Raw genomic sequence first — 24,581 nt, 5'->3', positions numbered from 1 at the left:
CTATACTAAAATTTCCCTCTACACTGAAAAAAGAAATGTTCCCGCACTGTAGTTAAAAAAATGGAATCTTAATAAGCACTGTGGTTCCCTTTTAGAGTATGGCTCATCAATTTCCATTTTCAAAGCACTTTGCAAACAATTATTAATTAATTCTCACAACTGAATGACGTATTCTGTTTTATAGATAGTGAAACTAAAGCACAGAGTTACTGAAGGCCAAAGAGGAAATCTTTTAAAACTGGGATCAAAATTGGTCTCAGATTTGCGTTCTGTACCACTGGTCCACAACTCTCCCCATGTAAAAGGAGATAAATAAGGAAGCACTTTTTATTAAGTGTTTGTTGAAAAAAGTCACTGCTTCAACAACTCGTTTCTATATTTACAGCCGATTCTGAAGAGATTATTGTCATAAAGTGTAGTCAGTTGTTTATGGCAAGAAGATTTAAAGAGAAAAAACAGAACCACAACTAAATGGCAAGACAGTAAAAACATTAAATTTGCACATGCCTTTCACTTTCTTTGCAAGACCGTGCATTAATTATTTCCTCTACTGTGCCTTCTGAATACACAATTTATAGGCACTTCACAGGACGTTATAAATTGTAGCTAGAAGTTAATTCATTTTCTGAGGTTCTTGTGATATATTGCACGATAAAATACTGGCTAATTACTTGAGTATAGCACACAATACTGTAAAATATCTATAAATGAGCTTGGTTTCTGCATTCAGTGCAGTATTACTTGACTATAAAATACCCATAAAATAGTTAAGTTTCTGAACTTTGCACCTTTTTTCTAGTGGAGGAAGAGATGATTTGCGTAACAGCACGGATTCTTCATGCTATGGTAAAACTACACACATTCCAAAGACTGAATAACTACTGGTTATAACTTGTTTCCTTGGCTCAATATGATAGACAGCTTGAAGCTGGTGTTCATTCTGCTGATTTGGAGAACCATGGTTCAATTTTCTTGAAGTTCTACAAGTGGAATCAGGAGTGAGAGAATCATGGGGAAGCTGCAGATATTTGTTCTTGACATGGTAAAGGGGTTCTTTGTTGGTCTTTGACCCTTGCATCATTTAAAATTGGGACAGAAAGTAGAATTTACGGGACAAGTTGAAAGAGTTTTAAAAATATTTTTTCCCTTCACCGTTAAATGGACAAGCTGTAAATCAAGTTATTTTTACTTTCCAGAAGCAGATGAACGATGGAAAAGCAATCCTTTGTATAATAACAAAAGGTACTTGTGAAAATCCAGCCTCTCATCCTGACTCCTGAATCTTAGATTTTCCTGCTTGTTTAAAAAAAATCAATGTAATGATTCTTACTAAAAGAACAAAGCTGCGTGACTTAATATGTGATTAAGTGGTTACTGGATCTCCTGATTTCTGCTGTTGACTTTGTGACTTGGCCTTAGGTAAAAACACTTAACATGAGTTTATCCATTGATAAAGTGGGTCTAATAATACTGACTCATGTCAATAAAATGCTTTCTCCACCCCAGCATTCTATAAAAGACAGGGGAAAATAAAAACAAGGGATGAGGAAAATTTTTATAATTAGAACTAAAGAAATGAAAACAAACACACTAAGATGGCACTTTTTTGTGGCTCAGCTGGTGCATCTATCTTGTCTTGTCTGTGTTTGCCATTTAGACTGTGAGCGTCCTAGGACAGGGCTCTTTATTTCTTGTCTTAGTACATTATTCATGAGCACTTAGAAATATTTTTATCCTGGGGTAGTGATGTTGAGAGAATAAATGCAGGCAAAGTCCTTCATGTCCTGTTGGTTGAAGATAACTTTTCCTTATTTCCACTGTTTGTTATTTCATATATTATTTACTATTTTGTATTTTCCTACGTCAAAAAAAGTGTTGCAACCAACACGGAATTATTCTGTCTTAGACTTGTTCTTAACAGATAAAGAACTGATTACAGAGCTAAAAATGAACGGTACCTTAGATACAAGTAATCATGGCTTGATCACATTTATAATGTGCAAATAGAATAAAGTCCAAAATGCACACATACAAACTTGGTCTTTTAAAATGGCCAATTTCGTAAAGCTGAAAAAAATTATGAGCTAAATCAGTTGGGAGGAAGAATTTAATTAGAAAAATGTCAGTGATAATTGGGAATTGCTTAAGAACATAAAAAGCCACAATTGAGGAAGAAGATGTGTGTGTTTTAAAAAGCCATGGTTTAGAGGGGAAGTGAAGGTTATTATAACAAGTTGTGTGTGTGAAAATAAAAACAAATGGGAGAAAGGGGAAGTTGATAATAATGAATATCAATCAGAGGCTAGGAATTGTAGAAAATTGATAAGGGAAGCAAAGGGACACAAGGATCAGTAAAGTTAAAGACTAAAAAGAGGAGCTTTTTAAAGTATATTAGGAATAAAAAGAATCCTAACAATGATATTGGTCCATTACTGGATAGAAATGGTAGAATTATCAATAATAGTACAGAAAAGGCAGAAGTGTTCAATAAGTATTTCTGCATTGTATTTGAGGAAAAAAACAAATGATGTAATCTCATCATATGATGATGCTCTTTCCATTCCACTAGTATCTCAGGAGGATATTAAAGAGCAGCTACTAAAGTCAGACATTTTAAAATCAGCAGGTTCAGATAACTCTAATCCAAGAGGTATAAAAGAGCTGGCCGAGAGGCTTGCTGGACTGTCTCTGATTTTCAATAAGTCTTGAAACAGTGGAGAAGTTCCAGAAGAATGGAAGAAAGCTAATGTTACGCCAATATTTTAAAAGGGTAAATGGGATGACCTAGATAATTGTAGGCCTGTTAGGCTGACATTGATCCCAGGCAAGATAATGGAATACAGGACTCTATTAATCAAGAGCTAAAGGAGGGTAATAAAATAAATGTCAGTCAACATGGGTTTACGGAAAATAGATTCTGTCAAACTAACTTGGCATTTTTTATGAGATTTCAAATTTGGGTGATAAAGATAATAGTGTTGATGTAATATACTTAGATTAATTAATATTAATTTAATGATTGCAGGTTCCCAGCACCTGAAAAGATCAGACTCATAATCTATAAACACTGTACTGCAGCCAATAGTCTTCTAGCAAAAGACATCTCCAGTTTTAAATTTATCTGTCATGCTCCTTCATCAGCCAGAGGAGGTCACTTTAGCAACCCAGTTCAGTTTCTCCCAGCCAGGACCCTGGTAGACTGCCTCTGCAACTCTGGGATGGAAGATGGAACCTTGGTATTTACCCTGCATGACAATACAGAGTAATGGCACCATGCAGGCCTCGAAACTTTCAGCATCAGAGAATTGCACTGTTGATTTTTTTTTTCCACTTGTCCTGTGAACTTCTTAGCTTCTGATACCTTGGTTATCTATAACTCCCGCAAATGTGGAATTGAACTGAAAGTAGAGACTGTGTTCTCAACTTTAGACGCTTAAATTAGATGAAAAATCTAGTTTGTGCTCGAATGGGTATTTAGGCCTCAAAATATACCTTTAACATACATATACAATATAAATATGTACCTCCATGCTGATTTGAATTTTCAAATGGGGAGTTTCATCATCCATCTTAGAATCCCAAGTTTTAAAACTGAACTGACCATATATTCATGTATGCTGATCTCAACTCCCTATCAAATAATACAGTTCAAGACAATCACCTATATTTTTGTATACATTTCCGTAGGGTGTTTTGAATTTATCCCTTTAAGTAGGCTAATCACATTTTTGCCCTAACTTTAAAAAAAAAAAAAAAAGTGTAGGTCTTGCTTAGTAGTAGTGCTTGCTTACACTATGAAACAGAGGAATTCCCAGAACTGAGATGTTTTCACTTAATATATTGCAAGATAGTGCCCATGTCTTTTGATTTCACACACAAAGGACTGCAGCAAACAGCAGAGTCCGTATCATACAATAGTACAGAGAATGTATTGATACTTGACCTTAAATTGTTAATTGTCAGATTTGTAGATTCAAGTTTTGCCATTAGTAACATCTCATAATTATGTATATTGCAAAAAAGTTCTTTAAAACATATGGTACAAAATAAGCTTTTCTTTATGCTGAAATACTATGTTTTGGAAAATATAATTTTGCTAATAGGATCTGTGCTGAGTTAATATAATTCAGATGTACTGCAGAATGCACAATGACAAGCCATTTTTCCGAGAAGTCTTTATGACTGTTTGCTCTGAGCAGGTATGGAAGGTTATAGGACTTATTGAGGCCCTCCAAGAAATAAGAATGTGTGATATGCTGATTAGAGCACAGAATTGAAAATCATGATGCTTTGGTTCTATCTTGGCTCTTCCACTCACTTGTATGACTGAGGGCAAATATTCTTCAATTTCGTCTTCTGTAAAAGAGGAATAATCCTACTTACCTAACTCAGGAAAAGTTTTATTGAGATTCTTGGATGCTATGGAAGTGCAAAGTGTTATTCATTATTGACCTTTTTCCCTAGTAAATAACTTTGATATAAACAAATTTTATTGTTTTCTGGTAGCTTCTAGACATCCTGGGTTCAGTACTGGACTTAAAGATTCATGCACTTCTGCTTCTCAGAGGCTAGAATAAAATGTCATTGGGGCTTCCAGTCTCAGCAGAAAAGTGTCAGCCCTCATTTCTCCTCTGCACTTTATAACTGTAACTAAGATGAAGAAGCCTTGAAATGTTCTGAATGATTTAAAAAGGACAAACCTGCCAGCTGTTGGAGAAGTGTGCATTGCTCATGGAGAACATCAGTAGAACTGAAAGATGGGAGGCTCATGGAGGTGGAAATTCTAGTGGGGATTGAAGGGTAGGGTAGAATGAAAAGGAGTGTGGAAATGTTTACTCCTCTTTGAGACCCCCACCTCCATAACTGAAGTATGAGAGCTGTGATTGCAGTACAAATTTTTCTATCATCACTGGACTAAGTTATCTTCTAAAGATTGGCTGATTTTCTCCTCTCACCATAGTGGTTCATCAGTGGAGGAGAATTAAAGAAATTAAGTAGTATGGAACAACTTATAACCTTATCAATTTATAACCTCACAATTTATAGCCTTTCTTAAGTACCTTGAGTCATAAAAAAAGAAGTGTGAATGCTATTGTCACACGCATTCATGCTCACCATCGTGCTCCTTCCAATCTCTGAATGACTAACCTGCCTCCCAAGTCTGGAGTACATAACATTGTTACAAGGGAGGAAGAGCCAAGCATTGGCTCAAAGAGTGGAGAGAAAGGGGACACAGCCATAACTTCTGTGGCTTCCTGATTTTCAGTAGAGTCCTTGAGGGTAAAAAGCATGTTCCCTGATGGTCAAACTTGAGATCTCTGCTTTTGAAGCAACTGCATTAAGTATTCAGTGATACTAGGCGTGCAGTCATAATGCAAACAGAGGCAAGAAATTTCCATATTTGTGTGCGCTTTCAGTAAGCTTTCTTAATACGCATCTCAAACACTTAATAAATTACTGAGCATCTGTGCAATCTTAAATTTCTAGTAGAAAGATTATACTAAGAGTGAAGACTTAAACCAGAAAAGAGCTAATGAGTTGCAATTCTTGTAAACTTCAAGTAGAATTAACGTATGGTCAAAACTGTTTTTTGGGCGTTTTTTTAGTCTTCCTAATTCAATAAAATGCCTGTCCTTAGTTGCAATTGGCATCACTGTCTAGTGTAGCGCTATATTTTCTTTGGTTTTTACCCTAGTTTATATGCTGATGTTCACAAACCAAAAAAGTTACTGTTGGATTTGTAATTTACACAACCATGTACAGTGGAAGTAGCTGAGTCACAAGCCCAGAGTTCTTCATGGGGACAGAACTTCATCATTACTCAATGAGTAAGAGCTATTACGTGAGCAGGGCTTTCTTCAGAACTAGTGATGGGAATTCTGAGTCACCCAGTCTTGATTGTTTTCATTTGTTTTAGTTGTGACTGGAAGGATTGATGTGCTGACTTGTATGACCCGATCTATTGTTTTAGTCACTGTTGTGTAAGATGCTATTAATAAAATGTGCAGCAAGCTGTGAGAGCCTTGGAATTGTGGTTTGGTCTGGAGGCCTCATTCTTAAAGCCTTACTTTGGCATCATAACTAAATTATATCATCTGGGAAGCATGAAGTGGTGAAATCTCATTTCATGGGCAGGTTAGTGATGGAAAGGTGAGGGAGTTGTCATTCGATTTGTAAAAAAAATCTACAGAATCATAATTTCAGTGGTGTCACCCTCAATGCCATCACAGGGAATACTTGCTGCTCCCACTTCCTGGCACCCAGCTCCAGGTTCTCTGGTTGGTGAAAATGTTGATAATACAGTGTCATTGGAAATGGGCTGAGTTGGGTATCATTTGAAAGCCCTTTGTCTCTCCCACAAACACAATGGTACCAAACACGACAAACCTAGAACAATTATGTAGTTATATATTCGAGAAATAAAAATTAACAGGGTTTTTTTAATGAAACTTTACACAGGGATTCATTGCCTACATTAAAAAAAAACCCACAACACATTGACCTTTGGTAATCCTAGGAAAATTAGCCTTTAGATGAAGAACTGGAAACATTTATTCATCAAAGTCATTGTCTAGTTGTCACACTGATCTTGGCCCACAGTGCACTCGCATATCTCCATACAATGCAGGCAGCTAGCCAAATATTTGCAGAATGGTGAGCATCTGGTCTTTGCTCTGGAGCATTTGATTAGCCGAAGGATTGATTCAGGAGTGCATGGTATTTCACACTCAACTGGTGTGATCAGTCTATCCTCCAAAATCCATCCATACTTGACAGAGGAGGATAGTTTTGGATGCACTTCATCATCCGAGAGCCATTCCATTGTTTGATAATTTGCTCTCTTGATAGCAGGTATAAATGCAGCCTGTGTTGGTGGCAGTTTTTCTCCATTCGTCTGCTTCTTGGAAAACATCCACCTGCATAGCTCTGCAAGTGTTGTAATGTTGGTCTTCAAATGTTAAACTCAGCATAAGAATGCCTCCAGTATATTTATGACCTCAGTGACTGTCTCAGCCATTTCAAGCACCTTCAGAGCGAGAGTGTGTCTTTGGAGGCTGAATCAAATGCCTTCCAGTAACATAATTTGGACTTTCCGACAGGTACTTGCAGTGGTAGATTACACATATGCCGCACAGTTGGTGTGTGTGTGTGAAACCTGCCTTTCATTCAAGCACTCATAGTGAGGCTTTGTGATAAAATGGGAGCTTTGTGCTTCACAAGCTTATTGTCATACTTGCTGATGCTGAAGTCGCTGTGACTGCTGACGCATCACTTAAAGAAGAATTACAGGGCACTGGTGTTTAGATGTTGCTTGTAATTATTAGAATTGGGAGCACGGGCTGTTGAGAGTCTGAAAGAACAGGAAGAAGGAGGGAGGATTTGAGAGGCTGGGAGCAAGCTACAGAGGGTGCAGCAGCAGCAGCTTGGTAAAGGGGTTTCCACTTTGAAAATAAAGTCTTGTTGAAGCTTGTTAGTACCTTGCCTGGTTGATACAACAGGCATGCAATATTGTTTTTTCAGGTTTGGCATCAGCTGTGGTCCCTGAAACTCTCACATACTGCAAAACAAAATGTTTTTCCATAAACATTTGGCATCTTCAAGCAGAGTCTTCACATTACTGTTGAGAGAGATGCTTTTTTCCACTTTTGATAGCCCCAGGTCTTTAGTTTTTAAGATATGCGCTGTGATTCATTTCTGTGGATAGAATTGCTGAACTACATCCATATCCCACATTTCATCATCAATTTAGCCTTTCTGCTAAGCATTTGTTCCTCTTCAGTCCCGTTCAAAGTGCACATTTCTCTGTACTCAGCCTCTGCATTGGCCATTGTCACTACTTTCCCATCCATTAGAGCCTCTGCTAGGCAATTAATGAACTCCAGCTGCACCTCATGGTTTGTAGTAGTAAAATCAGTATTTGTTTCTGTTGCTTTTACCTTTTGATGCAACATGTTATGTATATTCTTGGTGTAGCACTCTGTGGTACACAATGTGGTATGCATGGGCCGTGTTTGGGTCCATGCACCCATTTATCTTTACTTTCCATGCAACATTCTTGTTAAGAATGACAGCTTGATACAAAAAACCCCCCAGAAAACAAGCCCAGGAGGACTTGTGGCACCTTAGAGACTAACAAATTTATTAGAGCATAAACTTTCGTGGGATACAGCCCACTTCATCGGATGCATAGAATGGAACATATAGTAAGAAGAGATATATATATATATATATATATATACACACACACACACACGTGTATATATATATACACACACATGTATACATACAAAGAAGGTGGAAGTTGCCATACATACTGTAAGAGGCTAATTAATTAAGATGAGCTATTATCAGCAGGAGGAAAAAAACTTTTGTAGTGATAATCAAGACGGCCCATTTAGACAGTTGACAAGAAGGTGTGAGGATACTTAACATGGGGAAATAGATTCAATATGTGTCATGACCCAGCCACTCCCAGTCTCTATTCAAACCCAAGTTAATGGTATCTAGTTTGCATATTAATTCAAGCTCAGCTGTTTCTCATTGGAGTCTGTTTTTGAAGCTTTTCTGTTGCAAAATTGCCACCCTTAAGTCTTTTACTGAGTGGCCAAAGAGGTTGAAGTGTTCTCCTGTCGGTTTTTGAATGTTATGATTCCTGATGTCAGCTTTGTGTCCATTTATTTTTTTGCGTAGAGACTGTCTGGTTTGGCCAGCGTACATGGCACAGGGGCATTGTTGGCACATGATGGCATATATCACATTGCTTGATACAGTTTCTCTCCTGTCTCACATGTTGAAATTGTGCTTAATGCATGCCTTCGGGCTTCCAGCTTACTACAGAAGAAGCAGGTGTTCTCAAAATGCATGCCAGGGGACCTAGTATAAGGCGAGTCTCACCCTCAGCTGGCACTTGTCCCAGCATCTTCAACTTTCTCCTGATGATCAATGTATTTCCTGTCCAGCCTTGTCAAATTTAGTTTATGGGTGTGCTACTTATAGCATATAAGATGCCACCAAGTGTTGTTTTTAACCAGATCCTCTGCGATAGTATTTTCCAAAGATTCAGCTGTTAGTTCGTACTCTTCCTCTCCCCTTTCATGCTTAAAGATTATCAAGAGAAAGTAAAAACTAGAATTTTGTAATTAATTACATTGAGATTATAGTTAACTATTTAATGCACGTTATGTAACGGTGTGCATACATTTTGTGGATGGATTCCACTAATTTCTGGCTGGATACCAGCATCTTAACCAGTGCCTCATTACAACTCTTTTGGCATAATAAAGCTGATATTCAGTACTACCGAACTGCTTCTTTAATCAACTTGAAGTACTCCTTCCATTTATAAAAAGAAAAGTAGGACTTGTGGCACCTTAGAGACTAACAAATTTATTTGAGCATAAGCTTTCGTGAGCTACAGCTCACTTCATCAGATGCATTCACTGGATTCCACTGAATGCATCCGATGAAGTGAGCTGTAGCTCACGAAAGCTTATGCTCAAATAAATTTGTTAGTCTCTAAGGTGCCACAAGTCCTACTTTTCTTTTTGCGAATACAGACTAACACGGCTGCTACTCTGAAACTTTCCATTCATAGTATTCTGTAGCATTAAAATAATTTATCAGGTATATGAGCATTAACTGATAACACAGTTTAAGTTTGTGAGGGCGGCACGTTTGAATACTCATATTAAAGTATAATTTAAAACAGTTGATTTTTAAAAAACATTTCTTGTCTATAGAGCTACATAATTGTTCCAGGTTTGCCATGTTTGGTACCATTTTGTTTGTGGGAGAAAGGGCTTTTGAATGATATGCAACTCAACCTATTTCTGATGACATATTAATAAAATTTCCACCAACTGGCGAGGCAGTGAGTCCCCCCCGACACTCCACAGAGCATGACACTATTGAAATTATACTTCTGTAGATTTTTACAAATCAAGTGACCCCCCCTCACCTGTCTATCATTAATTTGTCCATGGAATTTCACATGCTCCCAGATTAATATACAATCTCCACCTTTGTGTGTGAGACGGGAGAGGCAGAACTGTAGCTCATATTCACAATGATATCTAAAAACTTCATTATGGGTTTTTCATGTTTCATTCCCTTTCACTAAATTGGACTAATTTACCAGCTTTAGGGGGAAGAAAGGGAGGGAATCTCCTGTGAAATACTGTACTACTTCTTTCTTCCGAGAAACATTTTTGAATGAAAACGGACCTTCTTTAATATTGTCTTATTAGTGAATGAGAAACCTCTTCATAATATCTGTTTTTTGTGGTGGTGGTGGAATCATTTTTCTCATTGAAACACAAACATGTTTGAAATATCACATGTTTAGATGCAAAAATGTTGTAAAGAGTGATGTTCTGAGACCAGAAAATAGCCCTGAATGAAATCAGTGGTTTTTTTACCATCTAAATTGGCACATCTGGGTCAGAGCACTCATTTAACTCCCTTTTCTCTCCACTCTGAACCCTCGAAATTAATGCACTCCCTACCAGCTCCTGGCACAAGAAGATTTCTGGAATACGGGCAGGCAGAGAGGAAGGAGGGAGTTAGGTTGGAGTACGAGGAGGTTGGCCTGGGTATTCTTCTGCCCCAGCAATTCTGTGTATCTGGAGTGGTCTATAGGGGCCATTGCAATGAGAATGCATGGTAACCTAGCTTTGTAGCTCCCAGCAGTCCCACACTAATGGCTGTGCAAACTCTTTGCTCTTGCCAGAGCAGAGATGAATTCGGCCTATTACCACTTTGACCTTCATTCAGTTAAAAATGTTAAATTGTGACTCAAAATTTTTAAAAAAGATTTATTCAATAAGCTGCATTTCCCAGCCTTGTAATAATTTTTTTTTGGTGGGGAGAGATTTTATACCCATAATACCGAAGCAACAAATGTTTAAAACAAAAACTCCTCAATCCATTCAAGGCTGTACTGTTAAGCCAGGTAACTGAGTTCTTAAATCTTAACATTGAAGGTCAAGTACGAAGACATGCAAATATTTAGTTAGGTTTTCAACTTATAGTTGTTAAGATGAAGTCAAGAGCATTCCTTAAATATTTGCAAAGAGGATGCATTCCCGCCTTCCCGTTTGCTTTCTACAGATTCCAGACTTCTAGTCATAGCTGACTTTCTGTTATTTAGAGTGGTAATCCCTCTGGGAACGTCATTGTTTAGGAGACCCATATCAATGTGATTATTCCACGATAACTGCACCCGTGAAAACCTTGCCAAGCTGAGTGAATGATACAAACAAGTTCTCTTGAAAGGAAAGTGTTTGTTTCCTCTTGGCTGAAAATGAGCAAGCCAAAGAAATATAAACCCCTGAGTCGACACTGCTATTCTTATACATCTTAAAAACCTTGTCAATAACCCACATACTTCCCCTCCACCCCCTTATTTCCCCATGTTAAGTATCCTCACACCTTCTTGTCAACTGTCTACATGGGTCATCTTGATTATCACTCCAAAAGTTTTTTTCTCCTGCTGATAATAGCCCATCTTAATTAATTAGCCTTTTACTCCATCTTTTCATGTTCTCTGTATGTGTATTGTGGCAAAGTGCCAGCACTACTATGATGGGTCTCGCGCTTTCTCTTCTTGGGGGGGTTCAGGGCACCGTTTCTTGCCCCTGAACTGGGGTATTAACTGCCCCACTAGTGTCCTAGAGGAAGGGAGTGGAGAGGGAGGGACCTGGGCCCGCTCGCTACTGCGGGTCCCAGCTCAAGGGCCCTAGGGATAGCACTAAACCACTTGAACTAGCGGTTCCTTCCCCTGGGCTACTTCCCTCTCCTGCCCTTCAGCTTGTGGGACTTCCTGACCTCCCTCTGCACAAACCTGGTGTCTCTTTATGAAGGGTCTTGGTCTTCTTAGCCCACTGCAGCACTTCTCCAAACTCTCCTCTGCTTCCCTCCAAACTGCTCTGCTCTAACACCAATCCACTCTGCTTCAACTCCTTCTTCTGTCTGATTGGAGCAGGGGGGTTTTATCAGGTGACTGGATTCAGGTGCTTTAATTAATCTATAGCAAACTTTCTTCCCTCTACAGGGAATAAGGCTCCCTTCTAACACTCTCCTGCTGCTCTCTGGCCTTGCTGTATCACAGTATATATCTATATCTATATATATCTTCTTACTATATGTTCCATTCTATGCATCCGATGAAGTGGGCTGTGGCCCACAAAAGCTTATGATCAAATAAATTTGTTAGTCTCTAAGGTGCCACAAGTACTCCTGTTCTTTTTGCGGATACAGACTAACACGGCTGCTACTCTGAAACCTTGATTTACTATGTTTACATTTTGTAAACAGTTAATTCTTTAATGTTCTCTGTACTGAAGAGAACTTTAGGCATTTAGTCAAATTCTGTTGGTGCATCGTGCTATGCCATTAGATTAGCGAGGTTTGCATGTCCAGGGCCATAGAAAAATGAGTCTGTATGTTTGGTACTTATGTTTATTTTGTAGAATGTAGTGATATCACAGCATAGAAGCAAGTTTTTAAACACTGTTTGTTTTTAAAGGTATAAAAATGGGAAGTGTAGTTCCAAACTAGACCATAGAGAAAGCTGTTCATTGAGGTTCCTGTGAGTACCAAATGGGAGCTAATACTTGTCACTACACAAGTCTGAAATTAGCATTTTATACATTTGCACATTGAGGGACAGGTTGCTGCTGGCATAATAACAGATGGACTAGCAAGATGAAGAGAAGGTAGAGGTGTGATGACTCTAAACTGTACTTCCAGATTTAGATCATAACTCAATTTTCCCAGAATGTAGATTACAGTGCACCACTTCCTGGAATCAGAGCTGCGCGCTCTCCTGTATGGGCAGTGACACGCTAATTTCTGTGATCACTTCTTGATTTATTTGTGCTTACATAGTGCTTGTCACCTAATGGTCTCAACATGATGTACCAATGATGATGTGAGCCTCATGGTTTAATATTTCTGTGAAGTATGTAGATATTATTACCCATTTTACTGGTGGGTAAACTGTGATCCAGAGAGATGATTCACTCAAGGCCCCACTGAGTTGGTGGTAAAGCCAGGAATAGAACCCATTAGTCCTGGCACCTCAGTTCTTTGCTCCAATTATTAGTCATTCCCAGGGCCAGAAAGGTGTTGGCTTGCCAGTTGGCTTTAGTTTTAGTTGCATAGTTTAGCTATGCAATGTTTCTTGCTGTGGGTGGATGAGTACCAAATAACCATTGTTACCTAATTATCTTCTAATGAAAATATGTGTCAAAATTACAAATTTTTGTTTTTAAGTATCTTCTTGGTAGTGTCTGCTGCTGTCCTACACAACATCTGACAGTACAATCGTGTTGGTATTGCCATGGTAATGTAATAATTATATTATAAATAATAATTGGAGCATGCCTTGTTTTGTTAATATCACAAAAAACTGGTATTAGTGTGATTATAGTCATCTTTCAGAGAGGATGTGATCAAAGCAAAACTTCTGTAAATGAAAGCATTCTGTGTGACATGCCACAAAATTAACACCCACAACAAAAAGCATTGCTTCATTGACACATGTTGTTTTGTTGTCTTGAGGTTGCAATGGCAAAAGCATGTGTCCTTGTGGTGGTTACAGCATATCCAGCGTTTAGTGGCTTCGTGTCCCTCTGCCAACAAATGATCTGTATTAGCGTCAGGCACTTAATACAGTAATACATATGGTACATAGCTATGTGGAATATAAGCATTAAAATGGACATTACTTAACACATAATCAATATTGGCCATAAAAATCAAGCTGCCCCCATCTTGGTCTCTGTTAGAGTGCATTAAATTCCTCACAAACTAAAAATCCTGATTAAACAGATATATTTTGCACCATGTCTGAGATTAAGTGTATGGACCTGCTTGAAAAGTTTGGTTCTAGAGTGATAAACTCCCATTAGGAATTTGGGAATCCCTAGATGCAGGAATAGGCCCTTGAATGTTTCATTTGGCTGCTAATTTGGACAAATCAGTAGGCAACAAAGTGCTTTTGTAAAGGTATGGTGCATTGATCATTTTATAATTTTAACATGGAAGTGCATAGTAAGTGGAAGACTGCTAATGTATGAACAGATAATCTATTTATAAACAATTTTGCATGAAAACAGGGTTTTGGGATTTAGCAAAAAAAATCTTGACCTGAAGTTTTTGGGATTTTTTGTGCCAGTCGATGTGTTTGTTCTAATGAGGATTACAATAGCACAAAACCATGCCTTCCAACTGTATCTGTTCTGCAGATAGAGGTACCTCTGTTTCAGGGCCGATGCTATTTGAAAATGTACCTGCTGCAGTGATAGTTTTTTGTGTGTAATATTATAATATAAATCGTTAAAAGAAAATTGTTGGCAAAATCAAGCACTAAAAAGTTAGGAAATGCCAGAATTAAGGTTGTACAGGCAGTCTTAATTCTATCCGTTGAGTACTGAATATGCACTATGATAGAGTCTTTAATTACATGATGACATACTGTTTGTCTCATTCAGTGCTAGGGGTGGACCGTGTTCGCTTAGTGAACAGCTATTCAATATTTCGTTTTCTCATGGTTAAACAGGGGGCTCCATGCCTTATTTACTGCACATTATTCAAAACCTGCTATGATTACAGAATTGGTCATTTTCCTATGAGTATTTCTATGGCGCTCATCACTAGTGTCCAAGTGCTTCACAAATATTGAGGAAGTTATTTTCACAACTGTGAAATGAGGGGGTATCATCCCTATTTTATAGTTAGGGAACTGAGGGACAGAGATTTTAAGGTCAAAGGTATCCACTAAGTTTGGGTGCCCAATTTGAGGCACCTAGCGCCTGGTTTAATATGATCAAGCAAAGCTCTTATTGAGTTAAGTTGCAGGTGGGAATGCTCAACACTTCTGCAAATCAGACCCCAGGGCTGCAAATCATGCACATGCAAAATGAGGAACACACAATTAATTACCACCTGTGAAAAGAATGGTTTAAGTGACTTGATAGCATCACAAAGGAACTATGTGGCATAGGCAGGTATGGAAGACAATTCTCCTGGGCAACGTTCAGCTGTCATAACCATGAGACCCTCCTTTCTTTTTCTGTGGCTTTGTGACTTGTTCATTAGACACCTTCCAAATTCTGCAACAAATGAGGCAGGGATTCTACAGACAACAACCTCCTTTACTACACAACCCTGGTTAATCGCCAGAACAGGTCCATCCTGTGATCTGAATGAGGCAGGGGTTGATACATTTGCTTTCTATCTAAATGTCTTGGAAAGTCTAAACTGAAATTCATCATGTAGTCTGTGTTGTTGTTGCCATGTCAGTCCCAGGTTATTAGAGAGACAAATTGGATGAGGTAATATCTTGTCTCTCACCAACAGAAGATAGCCCAATACTGTAAAAGATATTACCTCACCCACCTTGTCTTTCTATTCATCATATAGTCAACAGCTTGCTCATGTCAGGTTACTGAGAAGAATTTGATCATGTGCACAATGTTTTTGTGGGATAATGGATTTAGTTTAGATGGTTGACTTTCAATATATTTGGGTTTTTTTCCATTTCTTTCAATAGTAATCCTAATTTCTTTAACAGCATTTGCTGTTCTAGTTAACTAATTTTAGACAGATGTTTGTTTCTTGTTTTATGGTCTAGACAGTTGAGATTTACAGACTGTAACCCAGCTGGTGAATTGCCATGGGATTATGCCTATTTTCAATGCTTAAACTTTTGCAACATACTCTTTGCAAGTGTTTATGCAGTGGTGACCGATGAGCCAACCATCAGAAGAGTTTTATTATAGCAGCTGAACAGAAATCTTTATTCATGTTAAGTAATCATGCAGGTTAGGGCAGCAAAACTGTTAATCTTCATAGCACTTCTTAATACATTTGATATTGCTAGTACCTGTAAAACACACTAATTATCTTATTAGTGCTTATTACAATTGAACATTCCTATGCTCTAGTGGTATCTCCTTAAATTGATGCTTTGAGCAGAAGATAGTTGTGAAGAGTGAATGGGTGGCTGCTTGCAACACTGGAAGGACAGATTAGCAAAATGCTCATGCAATTAATGCATCTACATAAATGCATGTTCACCTGCTATGCTTGCAAAGGTCTGCATTTGCCCATGCAAAGGTGTGTTTTTAACTACAAACCTAACTACACATTTTCAGTGGGGTGTGCACACCATTGAGGGTGCATTGGTTGCACCCGGCTTTAAAGGGACCAGTATAAATATGCTCATGATGTGTGCAAGAGTGTCTGTTTGAATGCTGTGGGCCCTTCCAGATTTTCAGGTTATCTCTGCAGTGCATGAGTAGTCTCACTGATTTCAAGGGACTATTCACATGCCTAAAATTAAAATATATGGGTTTGAAGTATTGGGCCTATATGAGGATAAATTAGTGAGGGTGAGAATAAAAACTAGCATTGGTGAAAATAAAAATCTCACCAGTGCTGCAGAAAAGGTATATTACTGGGGAAGAACGTGATGACTGGAAAAAAAGGTCCAACAGTAGGGGTGTAAAAGGTAAAACCTCTTCATTTGTGGAACTTCTACTATTTCTAAAACATCTGGTCTGATTTCTCCCAGATTGTAAAATCCTATTCTGGATTAACATCTGGTATACTAAATATCAGGTGGGATCCATTTGTTGTGGTTATATGTAGATCCACACTGAGCATTTAAACTAGCTTCAACTTCAGTTATGGGTGCAATACAGCCTCTTCATAATAAACATGTCCTATTTTGTTAGTTTTGGACAAAAAATGTTCAGTGAGACTGACCTAATATAATTAATTTCCTGTTACTGTGTACCTTAATTTGTCATTTACATACAACGTGCCTAAAACTAGAAAATTATGTCTGGGACACATATGCATAGTTATGTGATAGCATGCTGTTGATTAGGAAAGCTCTTGATTTGTTATGTTAATTATTAAAATATTTCTAAGGATTGGTTACTGCTATTAAAAATATTAGCTCATGTAGTCTTATGCTGCTCCTTAACTACAGATCAGATCCACCTTTGTATAAGCTGCTTGAGCTTCCCATTGTGTACTTGTAGGTCAAGTAGAAAAAGCAGGTCAAGTAATCTATTCTGAAGGACCGGTAGCACAGAGCAAAGAGATCTCATGCACACAGACCAAAAGAATGCACTAAGCACGGTCTCTGATATTCTTGGCACCAATTCTAAGCGATTTTGGTCTGATTTTTGGTTGAGACAGTTTCTCTACACATGTTTGACATCAATCAAATCCAGACTCTAGCTTGGGTTTTACTATAGCACCCATCAGTATAGTATCTATGTGCTGAACAGGTAAACGAGATCTGCATGTTTAGATATGCAGATAATAATATCTCTAGATATTCTTAGAGAAATGGCACTGGAATACTGAAGGCTAACCTTTTTTTAAAATGCTGCTTTTGGTTTAATTATTTTAGAATATACTTTTTGGCAAATTAACTTGAAAATCTTGTTGTTGTTTTTTCACTGCACCCCTCCTAATAAAGTGTCATAGGATTTATAGGTGGAATTCACACTAATGTGCAGCAAAAGAACCTAGCAAAGTTACAGAGGACTTGGACAGGCATATTTTGGCAACAACAAAGGTATTTTAATCTGTGTCCAAACCCCACATATGCCTGGACAACTTGAGTAACTGCACTTACAACTCAATTTTTGTATGTTTCTTAAGGTTTTATAACCTGGGTGGTAGGGAGGTAGAATCAGTTTTTGACTGCACCTATGTAAATCCAGGTATAACAAGTGAATGGTATTTAAAATCGTGTAAAACTGATGTGAGAGGATAGTGAGGCCTTTGACTTGTCAAAAGCACAATCATCAGCCTTGATGACTGTTTTTGGCACCTACAGCTTGATCATCTCATGTTTTATTTTAAGTTATATATTCAAAAACAACAGCAACAACAAAGTTTGGTCTGCATCCTTAGAAATACCCAGATGGCCTTAACCTTGTCCCCATCCCTCACCAAACTGCCATACTATCTACCTAATAAACATGCAGGTCAGATAAAAACATTTTCATAAGACTTTCTACGAAAGAACTCTGTAGAACATACTTGTTTTTAACCTAAAGCTTTGATACATATGTGTGACTCTCTGCCACCCAGTGCCTCTTGTGTGTAAGGTTAAGATATCTTCATCCATCCTTTTTCTGAGGCTACAAATGCTTCCATTGACTTCAGTGGAGCCAGGATTTCACCCTTTGTTTATAAGTCTCAGAGAGGACAAAACTGAAAGTCCTGTAGATTTCCGAGACATAGTCCCCCCAAATTGTCCCCAAATGATCAGTTTTTGAAGAGCCTAAATACATTATTACCACAGCAGACAAATACTTCTTTTTTGGGGGGGGGGGCAATCTAAAGAAAATGCACTTTTCTTTAAATGCTAATTAGAATGTATATGACTAGACACAGTACAATACAGATTAGATTCTGTGTATGTATTCTGTGCGAGTGTGTTGTAGATCCATCCTAAGGGATTACCTGTCTGTCTGTCTGTGTACACAGAGGTGTTCATTATTAAGTCAGCAGTTACCACACTCTAATATTCATTTTTAATCTCAGGAAGCGGGAGATAGTATACCACAGTGCATCAGCCGCTGGTTAATACTGCCTTTGTGTGTCACATCTGTTTATTTATCCAGACACTTATGTGGCTCCCATCTCTGCATCATTTAAGGACTTTTCAATGTATGTGTCTATATATGCATAATGTATGTGTATATGAGGTGATAAGCCATGTGATAAATTCCTTCACTACTTCTGTATTTTGGTAGATTGTATTACTGTATTTATTTTGCACCTTTGAGTGCCTCACCTGTGCTAACACTGATTTATCAGAGTGGATTGTTTCTCATATTCCAACCCTCCTAAGAAGCTTACAAATAGCGGCTCTTTTTTTTCCCTTTAAGCTCCTGCCATCAAAAAGAAGTTTCTCCTTTTTTCTCCTGAATGTGGAATCTAATCCAACGTCTGGGATCAGGAACATTGAGTCCTGGATAAGTGACATTAAGATCTAGTGTCACGCTAACCAAGATTAGAGACAGAGGGCCTGATTTTTCAACTACCTTACACCTTGTGATGTCATTTACAACTGTGCAGAGAGAAAGCCCAGTGCATAGAAATCACTGCCATTCTGATTTAGTAACATTTTACACCTATTAAGCACAGGGGTGAATGACTCCACAAGAGGCAAGGCAATGGAGAATCAGGTTCAAAAGCTCCAACTCATAAGACCGCTATGATTCATGGCTTTCCAGGAACATATACAGCATCTGATATAGCCCTGATGGTTTGTGAAATGTCTCACCTTAAAATTGTGGCCACATGTTGTAGACAAAAGGTATTTGAGATTAATATGATGAAGAGTTAGGATTTTATACAATGGTCTGAATGACTTAAACCTTTGATCATGCCACAGCAAGCATATACTAACTAACACAGCTTCACTGTGTAGGCAAATAAAAAAACACTATTGGAACTTGACCGGCAAAGGGGAGCAAGCCCATTGGCCCAAGAGGTGAACAGATGTGTCTGATTCTCCTTTGCAGTGTCCACCTTATAGTAGATGATAGGTTTGTTTGATGATAATGGAGTGTAAAGAGATGACTTGTATTCACGATAGTGAATGTTCGTGCCTGCTTCATTGAGGAAATTGTTCTGGAATAGCTGCTCATCTTTGTGGAAACACTTGGATTGCTGCCAAGGTCAATGAGACCTGGGTTGTTCTGTTCTCTGAAAAAGTTCTGGTCATTTGTTTTAGAGAAGCAGGTGTATGTCACTGGCCAACATGACCTTTAATTGTCTTCTCCCCATTTTGATCACACCTTTTGCTTAACAGATGAATTTCCCGAGACGTGCCCTGTATTCCAAGCAGAGATCATATAAATTTTAGTATGAATGGGAGTGATGCACAGCACTTTTTCTGTTCAAATTATAATCATAAAGCTAAACAAAACTCAGTGGATTTACTTTGCAGGGATTTATGTCAGTGTTTACTGAGCCAATCAATCCATGTAAGTTCACACTCCTCCTAAATTTTGAGTTCCTAGCACCTCTCAATTTCAAAGTGAAACTCAGCTGAAATTAGCAAGTTTCAGGTAATTTCTCCATTAATTTCACTAATTTCAATGTAAAATTGTACATTGACCCAAATTCTCTCGCTAAATTCATGAAAATCAGTGAAGCTTTCAGTGAATGTGGTCTGAATGTGAAGTTTATTCTGAAGCCAGGTGGGTTCCGAGTCCTAATAATAAGCCAAGGTAAAATGGTTAATGGTATCACACAACAGAGCCTATGCCCAGATCCTGGAACACACTGTGAATAATATTGTACACTGAATGTTGTTTAGCAATAAAAACAAGGCAAGTAATACATTTAGGTGAAACAGTGGAGGAAGGAAGAATAACATAGTGCCATGCTAGTGAGGCCTCATTTGAAAGACGCTGTGTGATTCCACACGAGAAGAAACAAGTTGGCAAATTGCAAAGGCATGGTGCAAAGCAACTAAAATGATCCAAGGCAGAAAAAATTAACTAGAGTTGGCCTCTATACCTTAGAAGAAGAAAAGAGAGGAAACTAGAGAGATTTAATTAAATGTGTGAATATAAAAGGTCCTGCAGGAACAGGAAAGGACCCGATCTCTGCCAAAAATGTCATTGTGTAGTAATTATTTTAAAAAGGAGTCATGGTCTGAGAGTGAGCCTATAAGCAGTTGAGTCAGAATTTCCTGAAACAAGACATCACTTTATACTTGGGGGCAGAGGGGGAAATAGAGAGGAGAATTGTCAACCTGCTCATGACAGAACTGGACACAGTTTTGAAGAGAGACAGAAGTGGAGAATGTGTTGTCAAGCCACACTTTTAATCTACAATTCATGCATCAGGGCTGTATTATTACATTATAGCATCAAAAAGCAATGACACATTTAGGGTTACAAATAGCATTATTTATGTTGTACAATAGAGGTAAATGCACTTTACAGACAGCACAATATTTTAAAACTTCATCAGGCAGCTGCTTGCCACAGGACTGAACCTACTAGTCAATGGGCAGCGCAGAAGAAAGTGGGGAGGAGCACGAGCAAGGAAGGTCCATGGTCAGTAGTTGGTGAGAAGATCAATCCCGTAGCTGTCATCTGCTGAGAGTCTGGGAGGATGCTGGGAATCTTCCCAGGTACTTCCCACAGGGTTGCCATCTTATAATGGCCTCTGGCTAATATGTGTCTGATAAATTTGAAGCCTCCCTCCCATTGTGGTTATGGGAAGAAGAGAAAGAGTGCACTCTCATACCCTCCTTCACACCTCCCCCAGTCTCCTGGCTGCCTGCTGTGTGTGTGTGTGTATGTTGGGGTATCTCTGCTACTTAACCACTCCTCCTAGTCTTACATTTTAAAGGGCTCCTCCATTTTGAACAGATCTGGCCACAGCATTTGGGGGCAGGCCTTTGAAAGTCAATGGAGTTACTTTGTATTTACACCTGTGTAACTGGGAGCAGAATTTGGCCTATTGTGCTGCAAGTAGAGATGTCCCACACTCCTCTGGCTTTGGGTTTTGTTACAAACTCAAGACACAGCCCTGGTTTAGTAAACCATTCAAGTGAACCTGGCACCAGTATATGGCTGCACATTAAAACAAAGTGAAATTTGGCTCTTTCAGTTAAATTTCACTTTGAATGTTGTGGTTTTGTTCAGAAACTTGAAATAAAACTCATTGCATTCAAACCCTTTAAGGAAATACGGGCATGCACTTGTGACTTGAAACAACAGAATTGGTAGAACTGCAGCTGTTAGTCCCATTTTTCTTAAAATCAATAAATATTTAATTTCTCTAAAAATGACAGTTCCTTTTGTATTTGTTCAATACTCACTAAAGGTGGTTTTATTACAGAGAACAGACTTTAACAACTCCCAGGACATGTCCCCGTTTGGAGACGATTTCTGTCTGTTATACAATACCCCTGGAAGTTGTTTTGATAACAGTGATGAGAGAGAAGAAATAATGTATGCTAAAGTAATTTGGTGAGGCTTGAAATCAAGGCAGTGAAGAAAAGATTTTCTAGCAGCAAATCATTCACCTGTCTGACATTCCTTAAAAACTGTTATCCAAATGACTTTAACAGTTTAAGGGTCATGCCTGAGGTTAAGAGACTGTTTGCATGGTTCACATTTTGATGATAAAACATGATATTTTTATTGAACTGGTAGCGTTACAGTCAACAGCATCTGTTGTACAGGAGTTTGAGTTCTTCTTGCAAGAAGATTGCTGCTCCATATGAGCAACTGGCAGATGTTTTAGTGTAAATGGTTCTAAAGGAAATGGAGTTAAGTGTGTTTCGGTTAGTTGAAGAGTAGTTAGAGCCTGCTGTGTATTTGCAAGTACTAAAAATGTTCCTTTTTAAATTTAGTTCAGAGCTGGTAGTTCTATGTGATTGGAAATAATCACAGGGCAGCCATTGCATGTTAGACCCCCTCCAGCTATAAGCGGATCACAATTTGGGGAAGGCTTCAAATGGATGAAATGTTTTTCAGGGTTTATTGCATTAAGCAACATTCACTGAATTCTATATAGCAACTGAATTACTGGTCACTTAAATGCTGTTATGGTCTTTTCAGTTTATGCAGTAATTTTTTTCTAATAGTTGTTCAAGTAAAAATAACCCAGCGAATGACTCATGTTGCAATATGTACCCGTGACCATTTTAATTACGCCTCTACCCCAATATAACACGGTCCAATATAACGTGAATTCGGCTATAACGTGGTAAAGCAGCTCTCCGGGGGGCGGAGCACATTATTTCAAAGCACATTATTTCTTCGTACACTCTAATCCCTATAACCAGTAAGGTTTTTTGGCTCCCGAGGACCATGTTATATCGGGGTAGAGGTGTATTTAATTATTTACCCTCATTATTGTGATGTAGGTCAAGTTCCATAAGCAAAATTGACTGTATGTGTGTTAAATGTATCTGATATTATATATATCTATATAAACTATACATTTTTCCTTGCTGAAATACAACCACTTTTGGGTTGAAACATGGCAGTTGTGTGCAGCCTACAGTGGCTTAGGATAGAAATTGAAAAATATGTTATACAAATGAAACCACATAGACAATTTACATTTTCCCCATCTAATTATCCAAACGGGAGTTCTGATACATGCCTCTCTGAACTGGTCACCACTTCATATTTTTGATGAACTAAAATTAAGCCATTGCAGATGGCAATAATTCCCACAAATTTATTACTACTTAATGCTAACCATGTTGCTTTTGTTCCATTTCCACTTAAATATATGCAAGATAAAGAGTTCAATATGTGATCTTTAAGGAAAAGAAATGCCAGGATTTATTAGGCTCAAACTATATAAAGGGGAAAGCCTAGATGGATTATCTCTTTTCCTTTATTCTTCATCAGGATTTGTCCTTAGGTAAAAGGATGAACAGCAGGTGAGGTCCCCGGTTGGTCAGGTATGGAAAAGGAAGGGGGCTAGTAGATACAAGAGCACTTTTTCTGTTAATGTCTTGCCCATTGTGTGGACCACATATTTCTGTCCCGAGATCGTCTCAGAAGCTGCTTTATCAAATTCTTATTTGTCTGGCAAAATCTTCCTAGTTAATCATATTTCAGAGCTATATCTATCTGGTGTAACCCCTAATGTCAAAATCGATGGATGAAAAATTATTTAATTTGAGAACCTGAGCCAAATTCAGAAGGGGGATGCAAATGGTACATGCCAGTCAGTTGGTGTAATTTAAATGCAGAGAGAGCAAAAGGAAAATCAGATGTTATAAGGTGTATAGAGACTGGGTTAGTTAAGACTTCGTTGGTTGCTATTCATGCTATAACCTCATCCCTGCACCTTTTGGGGGGTTGGCGGGAGCTTAGATGCATTTACCAATGTGTAACTTGCATCACTATTTGTATCACTTTGTGTTGCAGCTGGTCCATTGACAGATGTCATGTGTTTCTCTGAGGTGTTTAGCAAGAATATCTCAGCAGGGTCAGATCTGGGTATTACTTAGACAGGAAATCTCAGAAGAAATATCCAGCTTGCTGTAAAAAGTGGGGCTGGTGATTAGATGACACTGCTGCTGTTGGTGCCATCTTCCCAATGAAACATGAAAACAAGGTCCAGACAATTTTTGGTGATGAGAGATCTCGCAGAACCTTTCTTAACTTTAGGAGGACGCAGTGCCAGCCTCCTGGCCAAATTCCAATTTAGGTAATTACATTGCCTATCTACATTCCCCCCCTTCATTTGCTATTGGATGCAGAATTCTTAGACTCCTCTTCTAAAATGCTGGGTAGTGCTGAGGTATGCTGTTAACTGACTGCTGTGTTGGACCTCAGCGAAGGTGTGAATTCATGTATAGAAATATAGGACCAAACTACAGTTTCATTTACTGTGCTGTAACTGGGAGCAGAATTCTCCCATACTCTTCTCAAGTGTATTTGGATATTATAGATCGCTTCACTGTATACACCTTATTAATCTAGCAGCACTGGCAGGTACCACTACAATATTTATTTACCATATCACTTGTAACTGATCTGTAATAAGAATGT

At 38.3% G+C, this 24,581-nt stretch overlaps 1 protein-coding gene across 2 annotated transcripts in view; it reads left to right on the top strand.

Moving 5' to 3' along the window:
- FNDC3B (fibronectin type III domain containing 3B) overlaps window positions 1-24,581 on the top strand; it is a 357,908-nt gene that overhangs the window by 154,637 nt on the left and 178,690 nt on the right. Inside the window, exons 1-2 of one of the 2 annotated variants that reach the window (XM_073359376.2) lie at window positions 880-1,042; window positions 1,197-1,242. The exons of the other annotated variant lie outside the window; for it this stretch is intronic. Coding sequence (XP_073215477.2) covers window positions 1,010-1,042; window positions 1,197-1,242 — 79 coding nt within the window. The 5' untranslated portion in view covers window positions 880-1,009. Of the gene's footprint in view, window positions 1-879; window positions 1,043-1,196; window positions 1,243-24,581 lie in introns of those variants that run through there. 2 annotated transcript variants of the gene reach the window in all.

This window comes from Lepidochelys kempii, chromosome 9, assembly GCF_965140285.1.
Source record: "Lepidochelys kempii isolate rLepKem1 chromosome 9, rLepKem1.hap1, whole genome shotgun sequence".
NCBI classification, from domain to species: Eukaryota; Metazoa; Chordata; order Testudines; family Cheloniidae; genus Lepidochelys; species Lepidochelys kempii.
The sequence above is the reverse complement of the archived record's forward strand: the minus strand, read 5'-3'. Positions and strand labels throughout refer to the sequence as shown.